At 43.2% G+C, this 23,520-nt stretch overlaps 1 protein-coding gene and 1 long non-coding RNA gene across 2 annotated transcripts in view; one reads left to right on the forward strand and one right to left on the reverse strand.

Moving 5' to 3' along the window:
* Positions 1-1,606: 1,606 nt before the first annotated feature.
* bcl11bb (BCL11 transcription factor B b) overlaps positions 1,607-23,520 on the reverse strand; it is a 38,380-nt gene continuing 16,466 nt past the window's right edge. Inside the window, exon 3 of the mRNA XM_032584473.1 lies at positions 1,607-5,891. Coding sequence (XP_032440364.1) covers positions 3,832-5,891 — 2,060 coding nt within the window. The 3' untranslated portion in view covers positions 1,607-3,831. The remainder of the gene's footprint in view (positions 5,892-23,520) is intronic.
* On the forward strand, positions 3,631-22,504 carry LOC116733675 (uncharacterized). The gene is made up of 2 exons (XR_004342077.1): positions 3,631-3,764; positions 20,571-22,504. It is a non-coding gene; the product is annotated as an uncharacterized LOC116733675 (long non-coding RNA).

The following is a 23,520-nucleotide window of genomic DNA, read 5'->3' on the forward strand; positions in this document are numbered from 1 at the left end:
GGCCAATCATCTTTCTTTTTTTTTTAACCACAAGTAAGGGAACATTTACTGCTAATAACTTAAAAAATCTGAGCTGCTCCTTTGCAGAGCAGACTGTGGGAAGGAAGGAAGCTGAAGGAAAATCCACACATGCTGGGAACGACGTGTAAACTCCTCAGGACAAGGTCCAGATCCATCGAGAGGCTGATAGGAGACCTTGTTTTATGACAAAAGCGCTGATCATACCAGTCTCTAGTATTTTGGGAATACATTTTTAACTAAAACAAGTCGGAAGAGCATTTAAACGTTATGTGTAAGTGTCCTGATCAAATTCTCGTCAAATCTGGATCACAGTCTGAATAAAAAGAGATGGTTCTCTCATAGAGCAATTGCAACATTTATTGAAGTGTTGGCTTTCTTGTATTGATTTTTCAACACATTACAAAAATACATATATGTTCAAAACAGCAGATGTGTACTGTTCTGAAAACACTTTTTTTTTTTTTTCACAATGATGCACCACTTCCCCCCCTCCCCCCCGCCGCCCTGAAAACAAAAACAAAAACAAAACAAAAAAAAGGAACAAGGAAACTTTTTTTTTTTTTGTACAAAGAGTGTAGGTGAAAGTGTTGAAAAGTGAAATATGAAAATGTATCCAAAAAAAATTACAGTTTTAAGTGCCATCACAAGACCTTCAACCAAACATGAGGAGAAGACCATGAAAGTCCACGAAGGTCCTTGAAAATTGATTTGGAGAAGAATTCCTGCACGAAACCGCCGCACTCGCCCGAAGGGTTTTTGCTTCAGCTTTATTTTCCTCCGTTTTCTTGTTTTTCAATCATTTTGTTTTATATCCACTAAGGATAGCTCAAGAAAAAAAAAAGTCCCCAAAAAATTATATATATATATATATATATATATATATATATATATATATATATATATATATATATATATATATATATATATATGTGTGTGTGTATATATATATGTATGTATATATATATAATCAAATAGCTGGAGTCAAAAGTGACATCACTGTTGTTTGAAAAATAAGGAAAAAGAAAATATCTGCCACGACTGAGCATTTTACATAATCTCCATACAGTGAACAAGCAATCATACAGAAACACAGTAATGTAGGTAAAAACCCCTCCACCAGGAAAATCGTACAAAAACTGCCAAATTATCGGAGAGAACGACGGAGAAAGGAGGAAAAAAAAAAAAGAGAAAACTTTAGCATCATTATCAACACTAACAGAGTATTTTCTTAAATGGCATACTTCAACACTGTAAACATATTATTAGACTGAATGTCTGTGTGTGATCTGGGGTCTCTGTGAGCTTTCCGCCGTCCCATCGTCCGAGTGCGTTTGCCTGGCCTCGTCTTGTCCTGCCTCTGAACGGGGGATAATAATACACGACGTGTTTAAAAAGAAACAAAAATAAGAAAGCACCTTGATTCCTTTTCTCTCTCGTCTCCTTTAAATTGTTTTTGCATTCACGCAAAACAATATGCAAGCAAGCTTCTCTCCCGCCGGTCTCGCTGTTGTGTCGATTCACCAAAATGATAACCTAACGACGTAGCTTATGCTGAGCTCTCATTGTGACCGCAACATTTTTTTTTTCTTTCTCAGATTTGCCAGGAAAAAAAAAACCCAACAAAAAACAGAAAAGATGAAGAAGAAGTGAGATTGCATTTAAAGCGCAGTATATCTTTTTGTTCTATCAAAGCGAAGTGGTGCAGATAAAACCTGACAATAGGCCAAAATGGTAGGTCAAACTTTCAAGTGATTATGATTTCGATGGCTGAGGATTGCGGCGCTAGGATGAAAGATGTAGCCTCGCTCTCCTTTCTTGTGGCTCCGCCGTCTGTCTCCCTCCCTCTCACGCTCGCTCTGTCTCACTCTGATGGTCTGTTATAAGATGTGGCCAGTAGATGTGCATTTGGGTACCAAAAAAATACAACTAAAAAAATACATGTTTCATATGCTTCCAATTTCATTTGAATGACTACTCTCCCCAGTCAAGGTCTTGCTCTCTCTCTCTCTCTCCCTCTGTTTCTTTCTCGCACGTCTTCATTTCTCGGCTCCAATCTTTCATTTTTGCCACAAGAATAGCCCCTACTCAAGGTCGCTCGGCCATCCCCTAGTGCAGCTGTGCTCCAAATTATCATAACTCATATGGCTTTTTCATTCTTTTTTTCTTTTTGTTCAAACAGACTCATTTTAGGATGAACGATGCAGAAAAATATATATATATATATATTAAAAAAAACGTAATCCCCGAAAGACACGTACGGGCACACTGTCTCAAAATCTGCTACAGGGAGTTAAAGCCCCCTCGTCTCGCCGCGTGAGGCAAATGAGCGGCCTTCCCGTTTAAAAAGCAACTCTTAATGCTTGAATCTGAACTGGTGGGCTGAGAAAAGACGCCATCAGAGAGAGGGAGAAGCTCGGAGCAGCGGAGCGCGAAGGGACGCGAGTTTCATTTCAGTTGACAACCAGATTTCTTTGTTGTTGTTTTGTTTTTTTTTTGGGGGGGGGGGTACAGGAAGTCAGCTCTGGTCGCCGAGACGTTCCACATCAGACACAGGAGGGAGTGGTTTTGACAGGAAAGCAAATTTTGCTCAGCAAATGACGTTTGACAGTGAACTGGAGGTGGGCTTAATGAAGAAAAGGAAAGGATGGTAGTTACATGTCAGATATGTAAGCAGCTGGTTTTTTTGTTCTTTGTTTTTTGATTGTGTAGATTTAGGCCATCTTTCATTTACAGTCAGGGCTACTTTAACATATATATATAAAAAAAGAATATTTACAAACCATAAAAAGGACTGTTCCCATTCTCACATTAATCACAAGTAGTCTTAACTTATTCAACATATTAAATATGGTGGTTTAATCCTACATTAGGAATGTACTGAGCATCAGTTTAAGGGTATCTCTGTCAAGTGCAACCTTTATTTACGTCCTTTTTTGCAGGAAGGACACCGATACAGTAACTGCATTTTGAAATTGTTCCAATGTTTTGTTTTTTTTTTGTTTGCCATTTCTTAAAAAGGACAACGCTCCCTGAATAAATTAACACCAACGTACCAGATCTCTAAGATAATGTTGGATTTTTAAAATCCAGAAAGGATGTTTTATTGTCAGGCAGACATTCAGTGCTTTAGGCCTGTATGAGGGAATGGATTGTAATCCGCTGCTGCAGGTAATATAGAAAACGAGTCTTTTTTCTTTTTTTTTTTGTTTTTCCCTTTTCGTTTTTTGAAACTTTTAAAAGCTAACTGCTTCACACAAATTTACTCTCACAGGATAACAAGCTTCCTTAAAGGAACAAAAAAAAAAGTAAAACATTGTATTCGTGGGGACGTCTTCTCAGTTATAGCATTTTAGAAAAAAAAAAGTTTCTTTTTAGAACATTTCAAAACTAACTCCATATGAAATCCCACAAAGGTTTACCTGCACATGCCAAATATCATTACAAAAATCCAATAAATACAGAAATTATTGCACAGTAGAAAGGCTCCATAGATTCCTAACTGATAAAATCCTCAGACTGTTTGCCATGAAACACCCAGTTGAGCATTTCAGACAAGTTATTAAAGTTTCCATTTGGTAATATTCTCAGGTGGCAGTTTCTGTGACAAGAAAAAATGATAAACATCAATCAATCTTAATTTGTTTTTTTTTTTGTTTTTTTTCTTTTTTCAAGAGAGCGATAATCCAGCCAAGCCCCGTCACTGAAGAAGTGGTGTTAGGAGGTGTGTGGATGTGTGTGTGTATGTGTGAAGGGAGAGCGAAGATGTGTGTGTACTGTATACCATATGCTTTATAACTTATCGCTGGTGGCTTAACCTCTGTCCGCTTGCTCCAGTTTGACCTCACTGGCCATCAAATGTTCACCATGCCATTTCTTCATGTGTTTCTCCAGTGTGCTGTAGACACTGAAGGGCATGTGGCAAATGTCGCATCGATACACCTCCTTCCCGAACTGACCGTGGGTCTTCATGTGACGCGTCAGCTTGGAGCTCTGGGCGCAGGCGTAGCTGCACAGGTCGCACTTGTACGGCCGCTCCCCCGTGTGGCTGCGCCGGTGGACTGTCAGATTGCTGCAGTTCTTGAACACCTTGCCGCAGTACTCGCAGGTGTCGTTTCGCCTCTCCTTCGAACTGGGAGGCCGGCCGGGCCCCGGTCCGCGCAGGAGGTGAGGGGTGCTGCTTCCGCTGCGCCCCGACGCGCTGCCGCCTTCGATCAGCTCCCCGGGTGGAGTGGAGAAGCGCAGGCTTCCCGTTTCCGAGGAGGAGTGGTCGGAGGAGGTGGCGAACGGCGACTGACGGGAGTCGGTGAAGCCCAAGAAAGGTTCTCTGATGAAGTGGCGGGAAGCAGCGTAGCCAGCCAGAAGCTGGGAGTAGACATTTTCTGGGGATATGAGGGGTATGGTTGGAGGAATATCCAACTGTTCTTTCTCTATCTTGATCCTCTTGTTGTTGGAGGGGCTCGGGCTGGTGATGGGAGTGGGCCTACGCTGAAAAAGCCCAGGAAAGGCCTCCACTTCACTTACACTGATCCTGCCATTCATCATGGGCCTAATATCCTCTTGCTCCTCTCGCTCTCTGTCTGGTTCCCTGTCATTTTCTCTCTCAACTTCATTCCTCTCCCCACTGTCTCCATTAGGTTGCCTCTCCAAGCTTCTCTTGTTAGGGTTAAGTCTAAGGTGATTGTCCAGGTGGTTGTATGGATGCATCATGCCCATCCCTCCATTGTCATTAACTCTGTCCCCACTCATGGGTTTCTCCTCAGGGGACTGTCTGGGACCATTTTCTCTGTTGTGACTGAATTCCTGGGAGTCGTCACTTAGGTTGGAATCTGGTCGACTCCCATTCCTTAGCTCTTCCTCCTCCTCCTCTTCTTCCTCCTCCTCTTCTTCCTCATCTTCCTCTTCTTCCTCATTCTCCATCTCCATAACCCTCGCATCGCCCTCTCGATTTTTTCCGTCACCTTCTCCTTCCTCTCCCCGACTCCCCTGTTCTGGGGAGCCCGTCATGTTCCCAGACTTGTTGTGCATATGTGTTTTCATGTGCCTTTTAAGTTTGCTGGCCTGGGAGCAGGCATGATCACACAGATGACACTTGTAGGGCCTTTCTCCTGTGTGACTGCGTCTGTGGACAATTAGGTTGCTTTGAAACTTGAAGATCTTGCCACAGAACTCGCAAGATTTTGACTTTCCAGGGGCATTATTCTGACCCTGTGCGTCTGGAGGGCTGGAGGAGCCGTGGCCCCCCTGGGATACAGGTGGCTGTGGGGCATAGGTGAGAAATGTTGGGGGCTTGGCACCAGGCTGGAAAAGTGTTGGACTCAGCAGGCGGTGCATGGGTGGCACGCGGTTTGGTGACAAAGGAGGCGTGGGCCCGCCGTTATTGGTTGTGTTGCCCGCTAGTTCTCTCAGTCGACGGGAGAAGTCCATGGAAGGAGGCTCCATGGGGGTCATTCTCATCACCCTCTCAAAGGCACTGGGGTGCTGTGACAGCAGCCCCATTTCCTCTGGGCCCAGTCGCTCTAGAGGTGGCCTAGGGGGAGGCGGAGGGCTGACAAAGGGCGGCGTCGCAGGAAGGCGGGTCTCCATGTACCCTGGAGGGTGAGGATGTTCCCTGAGCAAGGGCGCAGCCATGCGGAGGAGGTGAAATGGGTTGTTGGTGTCGCCAAGGAAAGTAGGGAGAGGGGAGCGAGGCAAGGCATCGACTCCTGGGGGAGGAGGCAGAGCCATGCGGGGAGTGAGGGAGCAGTTGGCCAGATGGTTGTCGAGATAGATGCGGATGCCATGAGTGTGCTGGGCATGCTGAAGCAGGAACCAGGCGCTGTTGAAGGTCTGCTTGCAGGTAGTACAGATGTAGCTGGATGGTTCGTCTTTATCTGAAGGTCAAGAGAAAAAAGGGAAAAAAAACATTGTAAAACACACCTCTCAAATAATGTACAAAAAGCCTTTTTATTCAACAACCACACTGATCATATAGATGTAGATTCTTTGTCAATGAAAACATGACATTTCCAGTTGTGCAACAAGTAGGAAACTGGACCCGTCGTTTCGTTTTCCCAAAAAGTTTCACCTCTTAGCTTATAAACTTTCAATCTGTTGTCAGGACTGAGGAAGCCTTTTGGAAAAGAGTGGCCATGTCTTCAAGAAACACGAAAAGAAGTTGCATTCTGTTTCAGTGCTTAAGATAAGCCAACCTTTGTCTTTTGAATTATTGTGCTCATGAACATGTGAGGCATTTGGGAAAATTTATTGCCCTGAGACTGAAGCATAAGATGAGCTTTCTGTTTGTGCGTTGTGTTATGAGACTTCATAAGAGAGGGTGTGTTTCTACAGGCTAATATAGGTGGCAGGTATTGCCCTTAGGCTGTGACACATTATGCAAATTCTAATGTCAGCAGGGCTTTAATATACAGATCCATCTCGTCAACTCTGTCATTTCCATATGGAAACCGGGGAGCGAACAATGGGTAAAAAGCTGAAGATATTAGGGGTGGGGGTAGCAGATGGAACAGGAGGGGGAGACAAAGAGAGAAACCAGAGAAGCACACACCAGAGAAGAGATAGAGCTGATGAGTAAATAAAAGTGCCGCTGGTTTTATAACTGTGTCCACATTAAATGGATCCCTGCGTCACTGGTGTAGTTACGGGGGACTGTAAAGAGATCTGTTGTGGCTCCACACTCTGAGAACTGAGCGTCACTCGTTGACAAATTACCCCTTTAAATGCAGTGACTTAATAATACCAAATGCATCCATCAGTCACTGTGGCATGGCCCTGTCAGCCTGCTTTTGACTCAGGAAAAAAACCCCCAAAAAAAACCAGTAGAGGTTCATCTAATTGAACGCAGGCTTCCACTGAAGAGGCATTTCCACAGTCTTGTGTTTGCTTGCAAGGCATCTGAATCTACTTTATGATCAGCGGCTACCGCAAGTGGAGTCAAGTTGGTACAGTCGTCCCAGAGCTTGAAGCCCCGGAGGGGCCAACACAAAGCCGGGGAAGTTAGGCTTGGCCAGAGTTTTATATGATCAACAAAAGAGTCCTTAAGATGGCTGACTGCCTCAAAGCCACCCTTTGTAATGGAATGTAAAACACACATGCAGACACCCATACACGCTCAGGAATATGTTCTCTCCACTCCACAGTCTACATCCTTTCTCGCACAAATTCACACGCTCTCACTTTGCACCGAGGAGAGCAGATGAGCGAAAGCTGATGTTGGATCAGTGTCTGGTACAGGAAGCTGATTTGGCTCTGTGATTGGTTTGGCTTGCCTCTGGGGAGAAAGGGTCAGAAAAAGTTAATGAGGGGCTCATTTACTGATTCTGTCGGTTTTCCTCCGCTATTAGCAGTGCTCTGGTGCAGCCGTCACTTTCACTATTTGTGTGGGTTGGGACGCGACCCGACTCTCGCTGCTAATACGGGGTAGCGCGTTGACGCACGCGCTCAATCGGAGCCCCCCATTTTGCGCGCACGCGAGGGGCGAGGGGGGCATGTGCGCCTGCGTTCGCACACGCACGGCTGCGTGCGTGTGCGGGGCGAGTGGCGGGCTGCCTGCCCGTGTTTAGTTTGGCTAAGCTTCACACGGCCGCTTGGCAGCGGAGAGCTGGACAGCTTAACAGCTTGGATGGGGAGAAGAGAGCCAGGGAGGGGAAGGGAAAAGGAGGAATGGAGGGGTAAAGAAGAGGGGTGGGGGGGGATTTAAGGGACCTGACTGGCTTGGGCGCACACACCGCACCACACACACGGAGGCTATTTACATGCCCCCACAGGGACAGAGCTGTATTATCTCTGGACCTATAACTAATAACTATAAAGGATTGAGCTACTTCATGTCTGCTTTTTCTATTCTTTTTTTCACTATATATACACTAGGATTATGAATCCAAGTAAATCAAAACCCGCCATGCTTATAACCTACTAGCCCCACCACTGCTACAGCAACAAATTTGCATCTTGTCATATCTTACACTGGTGCACCATATGCTGCCAAAGGAAGCATGGCAGCTAATAGAGTGGCAGTCAATGGTGGCTGCTTAATGATGGCCAAAGACAAATTTCATCAACTTCCCCAACAAGCAAGAGAGCAACAGGGGGTGGGGGGTTGAACAGAGAGCAGAAAAAATGGTAAACCAGACCATAATAAAGCAAAGTTACCCAATTAAATCGAAGTAACAATTTACATACATTGGATTTTAATTACGGGTTAAATTATTTAACAGCTAATAGACATTTAAATGAAATTGGATCATTTCAACTATTTTTAATGAAATTACTTGCTGAATTAGTTAGTCTATATTTACTTAGATCACTTGGCTGATCTGGTTCGTCTTCATTAGCAACACCAACGGGCTGAGGGTTAGCAAACAAATTTGACTTTAGCATTAATGCTATTGCCAAGCTAGCTTCAACAAATTTTGCCAGTTGTAATCTTGTCAGTAAGATTTGTAAAGCAGGTCATTGTTAACATATTTTAACAAAAACAACAGAACAAATGTAAAGTTTTGATATCAGTGTAAAAAGTCAACCTCTCGTTGCGGATCCAACGACTCGGCTTTTGCCAGTGCTTTGGGTCGGTTCTGTTCTGTAAAGATGTGTAGCTTTGTGTAGTATATTAGCTAAAAGACACCATTGTTTTCCAGTCAATCTCAAAAATGATCGTTCCCAATTAAATTAGCAATTTTCTAACAAGTTATTGGGATCGTGTGGTTTGTGACTTACAGGCTAATAGATGAGGAAGAAAAAAGCCGTGGCTAATGATGACGGCATAAAACTCTACAGATGTAATAATAAACTTTCTGAATGTATTCTGATAAGGTGGCATGTTAATCTTTTCTGTGCTGTCCTTAGTTATTTTCATTGACAAAGATTGTCTCGGCGCAAAGTTGCTCAGCTTCAGTTCGACTTTAACTGCCCCCTCATCTCAAACTAGAAATTGCCTCAACATTGTTGACCTGTTGATGGAACCAACAGCTTCAGTCATTTAGTCAAAGTTTAGTATTTATTACAAAAAATTTTTAAAAGCTGACATTATTTTTACAAACTTATATACCTGTTCTTTATATATACAGCTCTGGAAGAAATTAAGAGACCACTGCACTGAACTCATGGTTATTCCACCAAATATTGATTTCTGAACTCTTCCTGAATTAAAACATTATTGCTGTTTCTAAATGAATATGAACTTTGAGGTCTGAAAGCGTTGCATCTTTTTCAGTAAAATCAGAAAACCTGATCATTTTAAGTGGTTTCTTAATTTTTTCCAGAGCTGTGTATAATATATATAATTAGTATGCCCCAAAACTATTTTTTTACAGTGTAAATTGATAGGATGAAAACTAAACGTTGAAAGAGGGTTGACATTCAGTGCTCTGGCCTATACAAGCCCTCATTAAAGGATCATGGCGGGTCATGTCATGCTTCAGTCTGTGGTAATCACAGTCGCCTGCCCGACATGCAGGGCCTGACCTTTCCCCCCTCTGACCGCCGAGGTCAAGTGCCAGTTAGAACGGTTACATCCTCCTCCTTCTCAACGCAGCCACCGACGCTGGACCTAATCGGCCAATTTACTCTGCCACACACTCCTATGTGTGTGTGTGTGTGTGGGTTTTTTTTTTTTTTCTTTCTTTGTGAACGAGGCTGAGATGAGAGATTAAATGAAATGGAGTCGCAGCAGGATTCGGTAATACGCTACACTGCGTTTCCGCTGATGTTTTTTTTTTTTTTTGTCGTTTCGCCAGCAATTTGTAAAACGCTTTGCTGTAATGGAATTCACCTAAAAGAGAGGGGGGACTATCTGTTATTTCTCTGCCCAGGTGTTCACGCTGGCAGGCTTTCCCATGGAAACAAGGGGCGGGGCGGGGGGAGGAAGTGCACAATACAGACCCGGGACCAGCTCAGGAGGGCAGCTCTTTGTCCTGCGTGGGGAAACAAGGGCTAAGGGCCAGAAGGCCTGGAGGAAGTTATTAAAACATTGGCACATGCATGGAAGCTGAGGTGGGCCAGTAATAATGCTCTCCCTCTCTCCTGCGTTGTTTTTTTCTTTTTCCTTTACTAAACCACCAGGCCAATTAACCCAGTCTACAGGGACTGAGATCTGAGCTTTACATCAGATTTTATTCTTTCCAGATTGCCTTTTATAGCCATTATTTTGCCTTAAAAAGTACAAACAAAATGCCAGTGTACAAAGAGGAGCCACGGTATTGACTGTTTGCATATGGCCAGTGTAGCAAAGGTGGCGTGAGTCTGGTAGCGCTGACGTACGAACCAGTCTGTACGCTGCGGCCGTGTGGGTTTGACTCTAGCTAAGAAATTCACATATGCCATCCTGGAACGCTGACATGTGATTTCTGATTGGTTCATTAAAGCCTGAGGTCCCTCCGTTTCCACTTAGTGGCCTTTATCAGGTGATGTAATCCTGTGGGACCTGCAGGGTCAGCGTTCTGCAAGAAGAGAGCGGGTCAAAGGAGACCCACGACGACTGTATGGCAGCGAATTCACATCATTTTTTCTCATTTTGTCTTGACTAAATCAACACAAAATAGAAAGTTAACGGCTTTCAAATGTTTGTCCGAATTAAAAAAAAAGAAGCATGCAGACCGTATCCTCCTTCTTTTACTCGGATACTTTCACCAATGGCCTACAGGAGTTCCTGTGTGTAATTTAATCGAAATTAAGTATAAATCCAGTTGTTCTATTGAAGAACACTGGAGAACAAACAGCATCATAAATACTTAGGAACACAGCAGGGGTATTGATGTTAATATCTTTTTTTTTAAAAAACCTGACAGTAGAAGTCATAAATGCTAATTTAGCTTTTTGCTGCACATTTTGTTCAATGAGAGCATCAATAAATATCAGTAAATTCAAAAATAGGGTTAAACGCAGTTACTTTTTGCAGTTCAGTTGAATAAATCTCCCTCTTTTTTTTTAAGTAAGTGGCGTCCTGAAAAAGTCAATTTCGGTTGAGAATGTTTCTGAAGAACAATGTTTGTGTTTGTGGCGCTCTGAATGCTGTGCCATGCACTCATCGTTCTGCAAAACTATTTATTGCTTAAAAAGAAATCGGTAATAAACAGGTTTTTTATTGTCACACTCTTAATGGTTATCATAACAGGACCACAAAATGTTGCGATAAAATTCTAAGTTTGTATCTCCCGCCACTAGTGTGAAGTTTCACCCCTTCACTGTCACCCCAAAAAAACACTTACATGCAAGTCAGTGGGTCTTTATGACAGTTAAGGGGTTAAGTTATAAAACAAGTTAACAGACTTGTTACAGAGGGTAAGACTTTATTTTTGTTACTCCTACATGTAAAATATTAAACCAGCAGCCTAAAGACATCATGTAACATGGTAGTGGCAGCATCATGTTCTGGGGAAGGCTTTTCTTCAGCAGAGCTGATATGAAAGTGGGTGGAGTTAAATTCAGGGGAATCTTTCACGGCAGCAGCAGAGATTTCAGCAGGACAATAATCCTAAACAGAAAGATGAAACGGTCCAGTCAAAGTAACTAAATCCAGTTGGTGATCTGTGATGAGAATTGAAAGTTGATGTCAAAAGATGTTCTCCATCCAACCTCACTGAGTCTGAGCTTTTTTTTTTTTTTTTTCCTGTTTCTAGATCTGCTGGAGCTCAACAAGTACCAAACTTTTTTTTTATATAGTTGTATGCAAAACAAAAACGAAAACCACATATCCTTTCCCTTTCAACCTACAATTATGTGCTGCGTCTCATAAAAAAAGAACGGCCAATAAAATACAGTAAAGTTTGAGGGTAATGACATGACAATGAAAACATAAAAACTAAAAAAAAAAGTGAAAAGTTCACAGTGTGTGAAATTCTACACAGAGCTGAGCGGCATCCGGACTCCAGAGCTCACGGGGCGAGTTATCTGACATCCGGCGGCAGAACAGACAGTGTGGAACAACGTCGCATTAATGTAAGACACGGGACAGAGCGGTGCAGGTGCTGGCTGTTAGGGAGGAAGATGAGGAGAATGTGCTACAGGAGGCGTCAGGGACGCGAGCGAGCGCCGCGACATTCCGCCGGTTCAGGTGCCGCTCCGCCACTCCGGCATTCCATCAAGGGCGACAGCGCGCCGGGGCGGCGCATTTGCATACAGAACAAAGCCGCCCGCAGGCTAGGCCACTGGGACGTAAACCTGCCCTCCTGCACCCCTCCCCCGCCCCTCTCTTCTCTGTTTTCAGTGCACGCAACACACACACACACCCATGCACCCCTTCGCTCTCTTTGTTCACACACTCACACAATCCCTGGGAGTACGTGCATGTGCACCTGTCAGGGCTTTAGCTGACACCTCCGCTGCTGGCGAAGCAGCTCCTCATTAGCATGGCTGTGATCTAGGGGGTCCCCAGGGGTCCCAGCCTCCTCACCTCACCCCTTGCCCCCCCCATAACCCTCCCTATCACACCTCCCACCCACCCCCCGGTTGCACCTCTGCTCTGTTCCTCGTCAGAGCATCCCCACTCCTCCTTCTCCTTCCCTCAGCTTTTGACGGCTTGTTTGTCATGAAGGAGACTAATCAGGGGCCACAGAGATCATCTGCCAGTGTGCGTGTGTGTGTGTGTGTGTGTTCTTTGTCGAAGAGGATGGCAAGGACAGTAATGTCGCAGCGGAAAAAGCAGAGAGAAACACGTGTAGCAAAAGAAAGGGAGAGGAAAGGGAAAGGAGAGAGAGAGCGTGGAGGGTGGCAGTAGCAGGCAGGGGGTAAGGCTCTCACACAGTGTGACTGGCTCCATGTTAACTCGTAGCAGCTTTGGCCTGTTAACCATATACATCTGTGTGTGTGTGTGTGTGTGTGTGTTTGCATCCTATATGACCAGCTGAAATGCCTTGACAGGCCTGAGAGAAGATTTAAAGCAACAGCACGACTTAAAAAGGCCCACAGATCCCCCCCCCCCACCCCCCCAAAAAAGCCATGCACAAAATGTTTGTTTTTTTTCCCTTTATCTGCAACCTTTTCCCGCAGTGGCCCATCTCACACCGAGCACCTGTACCCAAGGTATCCGGGTGCTCCGCCCCGACCCTCATTCCTCCTGGGATGTGGGTCAAACGAACAATAAAGAGGCGATCGGGTGTCTCTACCGAACAGCTTGATCGCAGGCGCACACGCGCAAAAAAAACGCACGAGGAGACGGGGCGAGCTGAACAACAATGCGCAAGAGGGAGGAGAAGGAGGATGAGGAGCGGGAGGTTCTCGCGGAGCGTGTTGCTTCCATTAGGCAAGGAGGGCACAAGGGACGCGGCGTGCAAAATGGACTGGCAGGACCTCTCTGTCAGTGAAGAGCTACGACTATTGGCAAAGGAGCAACGGAGACAAAAACCCAGAGAATGAGAAGAAAAAGGGGAGCTTGGTGAAGTGCATTAGCTAAGCTCTCTGTGGCATTTCTCTAAGCCTGACTCATTGCCATCAGCTCCAATAAAATAAAATAAATAAATAACTGCATCTATGTGTGTGTGTGTGTGTGCGTGTGTGCGTGGGTGTGTGGGGGTGTGTGTGTGTGTGTGTGTTGGGGTTGGGTGGGGACACAAGGAGAACCCCACGCACGCTTCTGGGGTCTGCTGTCTGACATGCGAGCCTGACAAATGGACGACACTCAGCCGTGCTTGCGGTTGAAAAGAAGATGTAAGAGAGAGGAGTGAGATGGAGTCGGGGATTAAAGATGTTCGGGCCGCGCGGTGGGAAAGACGAGTCACGAGGAGAGGAGAGGTTCAAAGTACGAAAAATAAAAAACACACATTCCTAAAAGAGGCAGCTACAATGGAAATAAAAGTAGAGATGTGTTTCGGTTTTCTCTATCGGCGGGGTGAGGTTACAATCAGTCAGTCAGTGGCGGGTCTAGAAACTTTTACATGAGGGGGACAAAAGAGGGACGGGTGGGAAAGGTCATAGCAGGGTGGCAATGCTGAACATCCTCTGTGAAGTATGTGAAAATCTCCCAGCTATGTAAAAAGAGACAACAAAATATCCACAAAATACAGGGGGGGGGGACTGCTGTACTAAGAAAATAAAGGCAAGCTTTAGGTATACATGTCCTTTGTCATTTATTTATTTCATAATTGTGTTATTTGAAAAAAAGTTTTATTTTAAAGACATAACATTTATGAGTTGAAAGGGAGGCAAAGCTTTACTGCAGGGTGGCCAACTGACCCGCCATGCCCCCCCCCCCCCCCCCCCCCTGTAGATCCACCCCTGCAATCAGTTCATCTCTGATCTATTGACAGGTCAGCAGGGGAAACCAGCAGCATGATATTTAAAGAAATCAAGAAAAAAAGAAGCAGCAGTGTCATCCTTAAAGTCATTTAAGTGTCACCAGTATGGTGATTAAAACAAGACAGAATCTACAATTGTTCACTAATAGAAAAAACTATATATATATATATATATATAAATACATATATATACTTTCACAGATGGGAATAAACTGCAAATATTTCTTAAAGAAAAACAGGAAAAAACAGAAAAAACTTTAAAAGGAAGTATGGCATACTGTGACAGAAAACTCAAAACTGATTTGACAATAAAATGGAGACTTGGTGTGCAGGTACGCCACAGTGTTTGCTTAAGGTTTTACCTCGAAATGAGCCTGAGGAACGCCGGCGCATAAAATGAAATTGACTCGTGCGAAATTTTGCTACGTGGAATCTCTAAATGTCACGCAAATGTCATTTTATACATGGTAGCCATCACAGCATATTTGCCTAAGCGCAGCACACTACGAATAATTAAATTACTTACACAAAATACCTGCAAATTGTGATAACTATTTAGGCGTCGGATCACAACGTGTGGTGCTCATTTCCTGTTGCGAACGCTCCCGAGAGCGAGCCTTTTTCTCACACGTTGCATTTCAGACAGTGGCTCTTTTGTGGTGCGAGCTTGTGGTGTTTGTGTATATGTGTTTGCATGCTATATGCCTATTCATTCACAGAGAGTGCCATGCAGTAATGGGTCCCAGCTGGGCTCTGCCCACTAAAGCTGAGTAGCCGGTCCTGCTTAACTGGGAGCCCACAGGAAGAAACAAGCGAGGCCTTGAATGGTGCACGAGCCCTCCCAGCTTACAGCACCCCATTAAAAACTTTATTCTTTCTCCCTTCACAAACACAGTAAAACCCAGTAGAGTCAGCGCCGGATAACAGTCGTGATCCAATCCCTGTTCCTTAACATGTTTCTTCGCTGCACTGTAAAAAAGGAACTCTGTTGAATATTAATCCTAAATTATTCACATCTGAATCAAGTATGTCAGATTGTAGTCTGAAATAGTGATGAAATAAAACAGTAAATGTTGGTAACAAATCCTGGCAAAACATTCTGATTAAAGTTAATTTTATGGTTTTGTTTGGCTAATTTCATTCATCACACTTGATGAGAAAACACTAAGGGTGAACATATATACATCAGGAACTGTTGATTAAGGTTTTTCAAACAGCTTTTTGTTCTTTTTTTAACTTTAAATGGTAAAGTAGCTATAACTATACTACTACTTTACCTATAACTACTACTTTACCATTTGCACTAATGCTAATTCAGCGATATTTAACTCTGAAGCAGTCATTCCCAAATTACTGACACATCTCATTTATGGTCGTCACGGAAACAATTTACATGCCACCTTGTTGGAATAAAAATGATCTTACTATTCTTGTAACGCTTTATGCCTTTATCAAAAACAATTAATACTGTAACACAGGAGAACAAACTAATCTGAAACTTATTAGTTAAACTATGTTGTGTAAGTAAATCTTTAGAATTGGTCATATTTTCATGTGTCAATTTCATCTTTTACCTGTTAATCTTCCACAATTTCTGCTCTGAAGTACGTTCATTAAAACACAGCTGGCTGCATCGGTCCTCCAGGCCAGCAGTGGGGGGCCCAAGAGCACTCAACTTCTTACAAAAAAAAATATCTAGATTACAAACTTTCCATTTTGAACTGCGAGCTTTGTAAAAATGTAAAAAAAAATTCCCATTTAGGATGCTTTATTTGTAGTTTAAAGAACTGACAAATGCAATAATTAGTATTACGTAATTAAACGGAGTAAAACAGTTCACTATTATTATTACTATTATTACATAATTTATAGTCATGGTTTAATATTGCTTGTCTAGTTACGTCTGCGGCTCCTGTCTTTGCTGGAGTCACATTTTATTCACAAAGTAACAGCAAATTCATCAGTAAATAAATGTCAGCTGGCCCCTCTTTCCTGACTCCTCACTCAAAAACGCTGCACTTCAGACACAACTCCCAGACTAAATGAACAAATCAGAGAAGCAATGTTGTTTCCACCCTGTCTCTCCTCCCCCCACCCCCCACTTATTTACTGCTATTAATTTAATGAATAATAAAAACCGGAAATGAGACCGAATATCATAATCCTGTTAACAATCCTGGGATGGCTCTCGATTCCTATTTATCCAAATGAAATGCACGCAGACTTTTACATCACTTTTATTGAGGGTGGGTCACCTTAAAGAGTTTGTTTCAACAGTGTACTAACATTGATGTCATGAGAAAAAAAATGGTCTTTTCTCACTCTCGCTTGTCAGATCGTCTGGAGGGAGCGCAAGGAGTATTCCATTACACGGTAATTAGCAAGTCATGTAATTAGTGTTAACTGAACTCAAACAAGGAGAGAAATTGTCTTTTTACCTATGAATAAGATTTTATTTTTACATGAAGGCCTCTGCCTTCAATGTAAACGTGTAGTAGAGTTGTTAGAGTTTCTAAAACAGGGTGTGACTATTCAAAAGTTTATCAAGTGACATTTTCATGTCCAAGTTCAAAATGATCCAAAGCAGACGTCTGCTTCCATCTGAGCAAATGTAAAAAAAAAAATTTAAAAAAAAGAAAACAAATGATAAATAATCCCTGCGGGAGCCCTTTCATATTTCTTTAAAATTAAATCCAAACCTGACTGCATTAAAAAAAATAAAATAATATATTTAGTTGCACCAATCAATCAGCCAAAGATCGGAGTCAAGCCAATTTTCTCTTGATCTCTGATCAGATAATAAAACATAAGGATTCTGTTTCCCTACTTATAGTACGTATAGAACATCCAAACCATTAACTTCCACTCTCTTCTATCTATAACCACATCAGCCAACAACATTTAGCGACATGTTCATAAAGCATGAAAGAGGACAATTCTAGGTTTAAAACTGCTACCCGAATAAAACGACCTGCAAAACATTTTTTTCCCCTTTATGAGTTGCAATCACAAACATATGAATCCTAATAGGTCAAAATTAGAGAAGCTCAGTCAGTCCGGAAGCCAGAAAAAGTCTGATGAGTGCTTCTCTGAAAATACCACAAGATCACAAGAACATAAATCTAATGATTACATTTTGTGCCAACATCACAAACTGCCACCGAACAGCAAAAAAAACCCACAAAACCACCCAACAAAAACAAAATTCATAAAAATAAATATTCCAGATCTTCAGCATTCATGAATATATAGAAACAGCTTATTGCCAGCTTTTATATCCACCTCACTTTTATACCTTCACTTGCAAGTCGCTATGGATAAAAGTGTCAGCGAGATGCATAAACGTAACAATTTCAACAGCTTTTTCCACCCGCCAAAAATCCAACAAACAAACTCTGATTTGTCTGTGAGAAAGAAAAAAAGAAAGAGTTATGACAATCTTAGAAAGTGTGTTTTTCTTTGTTTTGGGGGGGGTTTGTTCTTTTTTTATCACGTATGTTTATGAGGTCTTTTTTATGATCTATTGAACACCAGCAGCACAACATTATTCACGTTGCAACGGTCATGTCTCCAGGGGAATTCTGTTCTCTCTCCAGAGTGTGTCCTGAAACATACCCAGGTGTGTCAAACGGTCTCCTGTCTTGTCTCCAACACATCGCCTCAGATTGCTACACACACACACACACACACACGTGCACGCCCGCATACATATACACACCCACGTGCACGCTCAAATGCAAGCATGAACATTGATTCTTCTCTCAACACATATTTATGAAGTGACACGATGTGGCTGAATTTGGCCCCGGGCCCTCCCCCGTGGCCTCTCCCTCTGTTTCTCCCTCCTTTTACCCACTCGTTCATTTCGTCTTTTTTTCCCCCTTCGTTTTCTTTCTTTCTGTCTGTTATCATGCTGATACATTTCCTGCTCCTGGCACGGCTCCTGCATAGCTTATGGTTAAAGCAAGCTTTCATCTATCCAGAGCCCTCCAGGACACACACACACACGCACACACACACGCCTACATAAACACGCTCGCGCACGCATGCAGGCGCTTGGTACGGGCCAGTGCTGCCCCAGCCAGACCACAGGCCCAGACAAGCTCCGCTGGCACCAATCACTCTGATAACATCTCGAGCTTTATTTCATTTCTGGCTCGCTCTGCTCTGCTCAGGGAAAGACCAGCATGAAAAAAAAAAGAGAGAGACAGTTTGCTGGAAAAATATGTATTACTCCAGCATACGGGGAGCTCCTTAACCCTCAGCACTTAACCTCCACCCCTCTCTCTCTCTCTCTCTGTGTGTGTGTGTGTGTGTAGTGCTGACTACGGACGTGACAGCGCAGGCCCTCCGCCATTCAGAAAGCAACGGATTGCTGTTCTTTTCCTGCTGGCGGCCCCACGGTTTTATTAAGTGATTAAAAGTAATAGGGTAGGAAAAGTTTCATTAAATGTATTTGATCAATATTTGAGGTATTGACGATATTCCAAATGCCCTGGTTTATGTCTGAGCTTTCAGTGGAAAGAAAAAATAAAGACATAGATGGGCAAACTGAACCAAATCAAATCTAACGACTCTGTAACTGACAAAGAAAAATGTTAGCGTTAGATTAAAAATGAAAGTACCTCTGCCTTTTCTTGCCAAAACATCTGCTTTCTACTTATTTTTTCCTCCCCCTTCATTTAATTTCCACAGTATGTGGGGTGTGTGTGTGTATTATAGAGCTAAAACAATATATGGTTCTAGATCCTGGTGTTGGGACAAGCCTGCATCAGAACAACACAGAAGGTGGACAGGGCTGTGCCAAAATTGAATGGGACCCTGGGCAGCATGGGACCAGTACTGTTTAATTGAAAACAGGATTCTAAAACATCATCATTCGTCATTTAACTCCATAGCATGTCAGTCAGTTGGCATTACTTTGTAAAGAAATGGCTCTTTGGAATAAAGTTTTACCAGAAACCAGTCATTTCTCAGTTTTACTATTTTTCTTCCACAGGAATGAAAGAGATTCATCACAACTATTTCGTACCTTTGCTTTGCAATTTTGTCAACACATGCCTCTGTTTTGTACCCGCGATCTTAACCTTGTCATGTCACTTTTCTGCTCCTGGCATTGGAGCATTGTTGATGAACTTCCAATTCCATGTGTAATTAAACTTAATTGTTCACATTCTTACTGAAGACTGTTTACTACACACCTTTCAACCTATCCTAGTTTGGGCAATTCGAGTCCCAAATAAACCCAAATAAATCTGAAGTGATTTCCTGCTTAGGGTTTCTAAGCAACTTTCTGCTAGCAGGTATGTTGCTAAGTCAGATAAGCACACTTTGTAGCGCTAGGCTATGAGTAGAAAGAAGAAAATTACTTGAAGTCATCTGTTGTGTAGTGGGCACGAAATGGTCCCTTAAGACACACAAAATGACATGTGGTCGGCGTGATTCGTCTCGTCATAAACAGTTCAACATTCAGCCAAAAAAAAGTTGTCCCACAAAACAGCCAAAACTACAAAGGCGCAAAATGAAAAAGCACCTGCTGATATGAATTATGTTTGAGAATTAAAGTCCTCTCCGGAGCCCCCTGCTGGCCTGGAGGACAGTTCGCCTATGACTCAAGCTGGTTCATATTACGTGAATTGTCTTTGTAGAGTTCTCTTTTATTGTAATTACTCAACAAGCAGATGAACTGAGGGGGAGCAGGGGGGATACTGTAAATGTGCTATGAAAGTCTTTCAATATCTCTTGTGGTGAGACGGCTTGTAAAAAGGAAATATGTTGTCTCCTCTCTTCTCTCACAATCCCACCCAAGTCAGAGCACTAATAAGATAAAGAGGGGAAGAAGAAGAAGAGTGTAGAAGGTAGCTGATTAACAAGCACCCTACACTTTACTTTTCACTACTATAAATAGTAGCTCAGTTATTCTCAGAAGCAAACATATACTGTCATATAGTGAACAAGAACCGTGCATGTTGTCTAGTAATCTGCACAAGGTTTAGAGCGGGTAAGCAAAGTAGGCCAAGCTAGACATGCAGCTGAGCAGGTTCTCCATCTGAAGGCATGCTTTCACTACATGTACTGTATGTTCTTTTTAAGAAAAGAAACGCTCCATTACTCAGCACATCTGCTAGACAGAGCGAGAAAGCCGGCAGCTCAAATACTGTAACTACAGTCGCGTAGTCAAAATATCTTGATTATAGCTATTTACACAGTGAACATAAACACGTTCGCAGATTCCCACTGACACAAGGCGACTGACGATCGGTGGCAGCGGGAGCATGAAGTTCACGTCAACACTTCACTCAAAAGCTAAATGCAAAAAAAAAGTGTGTGTGTGTGTGTGTGTGTTTTTGGAGGGGTGGGGAGGTGAGGGTTGTTGCGCCAAGGCGTCAGGAACGCCATCGTCGCTCGCCATGTGTAGCAGGGACGGTGCGTGGAGTTTTCTTTAAAGCCTCTTCAGTAAAAAGGCTGTTAAGGAGCAAAGAGTCCGCACATCTGGAAGACACAGTCAGTCAGCACATGCTGAAAGTTAGCGGTGGCGCTCGCAGTCCAAATTAGTGGCAAGTTTTATTCCCCCGCTGTGGTAGGAAAATATCAAATCTGCTGCCATATGAGTGCCATAAAGCTGGCTGTGGAGTGTTTGATGCCTTCATGTGGGAGCCTTTAAGCTGAGAGTGGGTCTGCATGTGTGCGGGGGTGTGCGCGCGCGTGTGTGTGTGTGTATTTAGTGGGAGATGCAGGCCTTAATGGGAGATGAGAGCCATTGTATGCATTCTTGCACAGGCATATGTTTTCTGTTTGTGTGCCTCTTATCACCGTGCGTATCGACGTCCGTGCATTCACAGGGAAATACACCTATATATATGTGTGTGTGTGTGTGTGTGTGTGTGTGTGCAGCTGTGCCACTTTAGCAGCCCCCTTGCAGACCCAGTTGACCCTGCTGCTATAGAACAGACAGACACAAGCAGAGTCAGACGGCCCCTGGGGTGGTCCTGTCTGAGGCGCGGTATTATGGGCCAACGAGGCTAGGGGCCCATACGCAGGCAGGGACACGTATATTGTAATTGCACACACACACATATGTATAGGTCCAAGGACAGATGTGTGTAAAAGCTAGAATACATACAAGAAAGAAATCTGATGGAAAGGTTAAATATCTTTACCCTTAATTTTTGTTCCAATCGGCAGCCTTTAATTTGCCCATTTATTGTTGCACATGTGCAAACTTTAAGAGGACTCAAGCAGTTCCTTTCACTTTCACTAAATTGCTGAAAAATGGCAGACAAAGCTCGCAAACCACAAAAATATTTTATGCTCATCCTGCAACTACCTGCAGGTAGGTGTGCAGATGCGAGCGGCGGGGTGACACATCACCAATCATTTCTGCACAAACCTCCAGAAAATAACTGAAACTGGAATAATTATTCTGTTATACATACTAGCAAACTTCAACTGTGATAGCTGATGTTACTAAATGTGTAATTTGGGGGGTGGGGGAAGGAGCAAGTGTATGTCATTTCCTCCAAAAAAAGGAAAAAAAAAAAGAAAGCAGTGGAATAAGGGGCAAATCTGCAACTCGCAAAAGCAAGAATTAAAAAAAAAAAAATTAACATGCCTGCAAGGAGACTCAAACTAAATTCCCTGGCAAGCATTCAGATCACTCATGTAAGAACACCCACACGCACATATACTACTTTACACATCTCCCACCATGTGACCCCTAATCACAACCCCAGAGCTTGGACATCAAATGAAGCAAGTTTGAAAAAAAAAAAAAAAAATCATCAGGAGTAATTAACGCATTTTCATATGCAAATGTGATTAATGCAAAACTACAAAGTCATTATGCAAATCGACTTTTCCTTGAGCCTCTGTACAAATATTCGCAGCTCAAATCAGGGATCAGTCTCGCCATCTTTCTTTTTTTCTTTTTTTTTTTATCTCCTTTTCCCTCTATCTCTCACTCTCTCTCGGAGCAGAGATAATACGTAAGTAGCATATGAAGTTATTTCCGAACTCACGCGGTGTGTGTGTGTGTGTGTGTTTTCATGCGATGGGGCCGGGGCTATGGCATTACGCCGCCTGCCTACTGATTACTGGCTGCTTGGCACTGGAGCGAGACGGGGAAGCCGGCGAACAGGGGAAGGTATGAATATGCAAAAGCCTGATTGCTTTTCATGATTAAAGCCTATTTAATATGGAAATGAGAGCAAGCCAGGTGATTAAAGGAGCATTGGGTGGTTGGGCAAAATAAAAAAAAAAATAAAAAAAAGAGGGGATGAAGAAGAGGTGGGGTAAAGGGACACCTTCAAGTCCGTACAAGTGGAGAGGTGAGCAAACTGGAATGTCGCTGAATGTCAATGTCGGTTTCAGATTTAGTCGACCCGTTTGAGTGCAGGAGGGTTGCTTCATCTTTTGAGACATTTTCACAAGTTTTCATCCAGTAACCACAGTGATTCATTTAAGGTGAGAAAAAAAGCATCCCGTCTTGCCCATTAGCTGAAGACTTTAAAAGAGAAAAAAAAACCCAAACAACTGATCTTATCGTGTTAAAATACTCCTTCGTGCACTTTCACACCCGCAGAAATTTCCTACATGCAAAGTGTGACCGTTCTTAAGTTTATCTCCACTTTGGTGTCCTTTGATCGTCAAAAATCAAGTGGCGCTTTGGTCCTGGCTTGAACGCCGGTTATCTGTATCACCTCGAGCTGTGTGTTTTCACCCCGCCACAAGAAAAAAATAAATAAAAAAAATAAAAAGTACAGCAGAACTGACACAAGCGAGATCACAGGTGGACAGAGAGCAAAACGGAGAGAGATGTTGGAGGATGTCACCGTTGCTCACATCATCTCATGAAATATTCAACTGTGTGTGGAGAAAGAGACAGAGAACGGGAAGAGGGAAGGGTTGTCATGATGCCACTTCACCCCCGTGCCTTAAAGTGCTCTGAGGTGGCGTTCAGGGGAGGTATTTGGGGTGGGGAGGGGGGCTACGACAGGCGTCCTGGGAGGAGTTCAAAGCAGGGCCAGGGTCGTCTCAGTGCGGCAACGCTCCCTTGGCGACAGCTTCTCCCGCCTGTGTTATGACACGCATCATTCTTCACATGCAAAAAAAAAAATAAAAAATCCATCCAAATATTACCACACACACAAACACCCATACACACTTTGTGCATGCATCAGCAGGAGAATCTCAGGAGGGGGGGGAGGGAGGAAAAAAATTAAAAAACAGGGCAGGGGAAGGCCATTTTTCATCTACTGTACAAACCGTATAAAAA

Source organism: Xiphophorus hellerii, chromosome 15, assembly GCF_003331165.1.
Source record: "Xiphophorus hellerii strain 12219 chromosome 15, Xiphophorus_hellerii-4.1, whole genome shotgun sequence".
In the NCBI taxonomy this organism is placed as follows: Eukaryota; Metazoa; Chordata; class Actinopteri; order Cyprinodontiformes; family Poeciliidae; genus Xiphophorus; species Xiphophorus hellerii.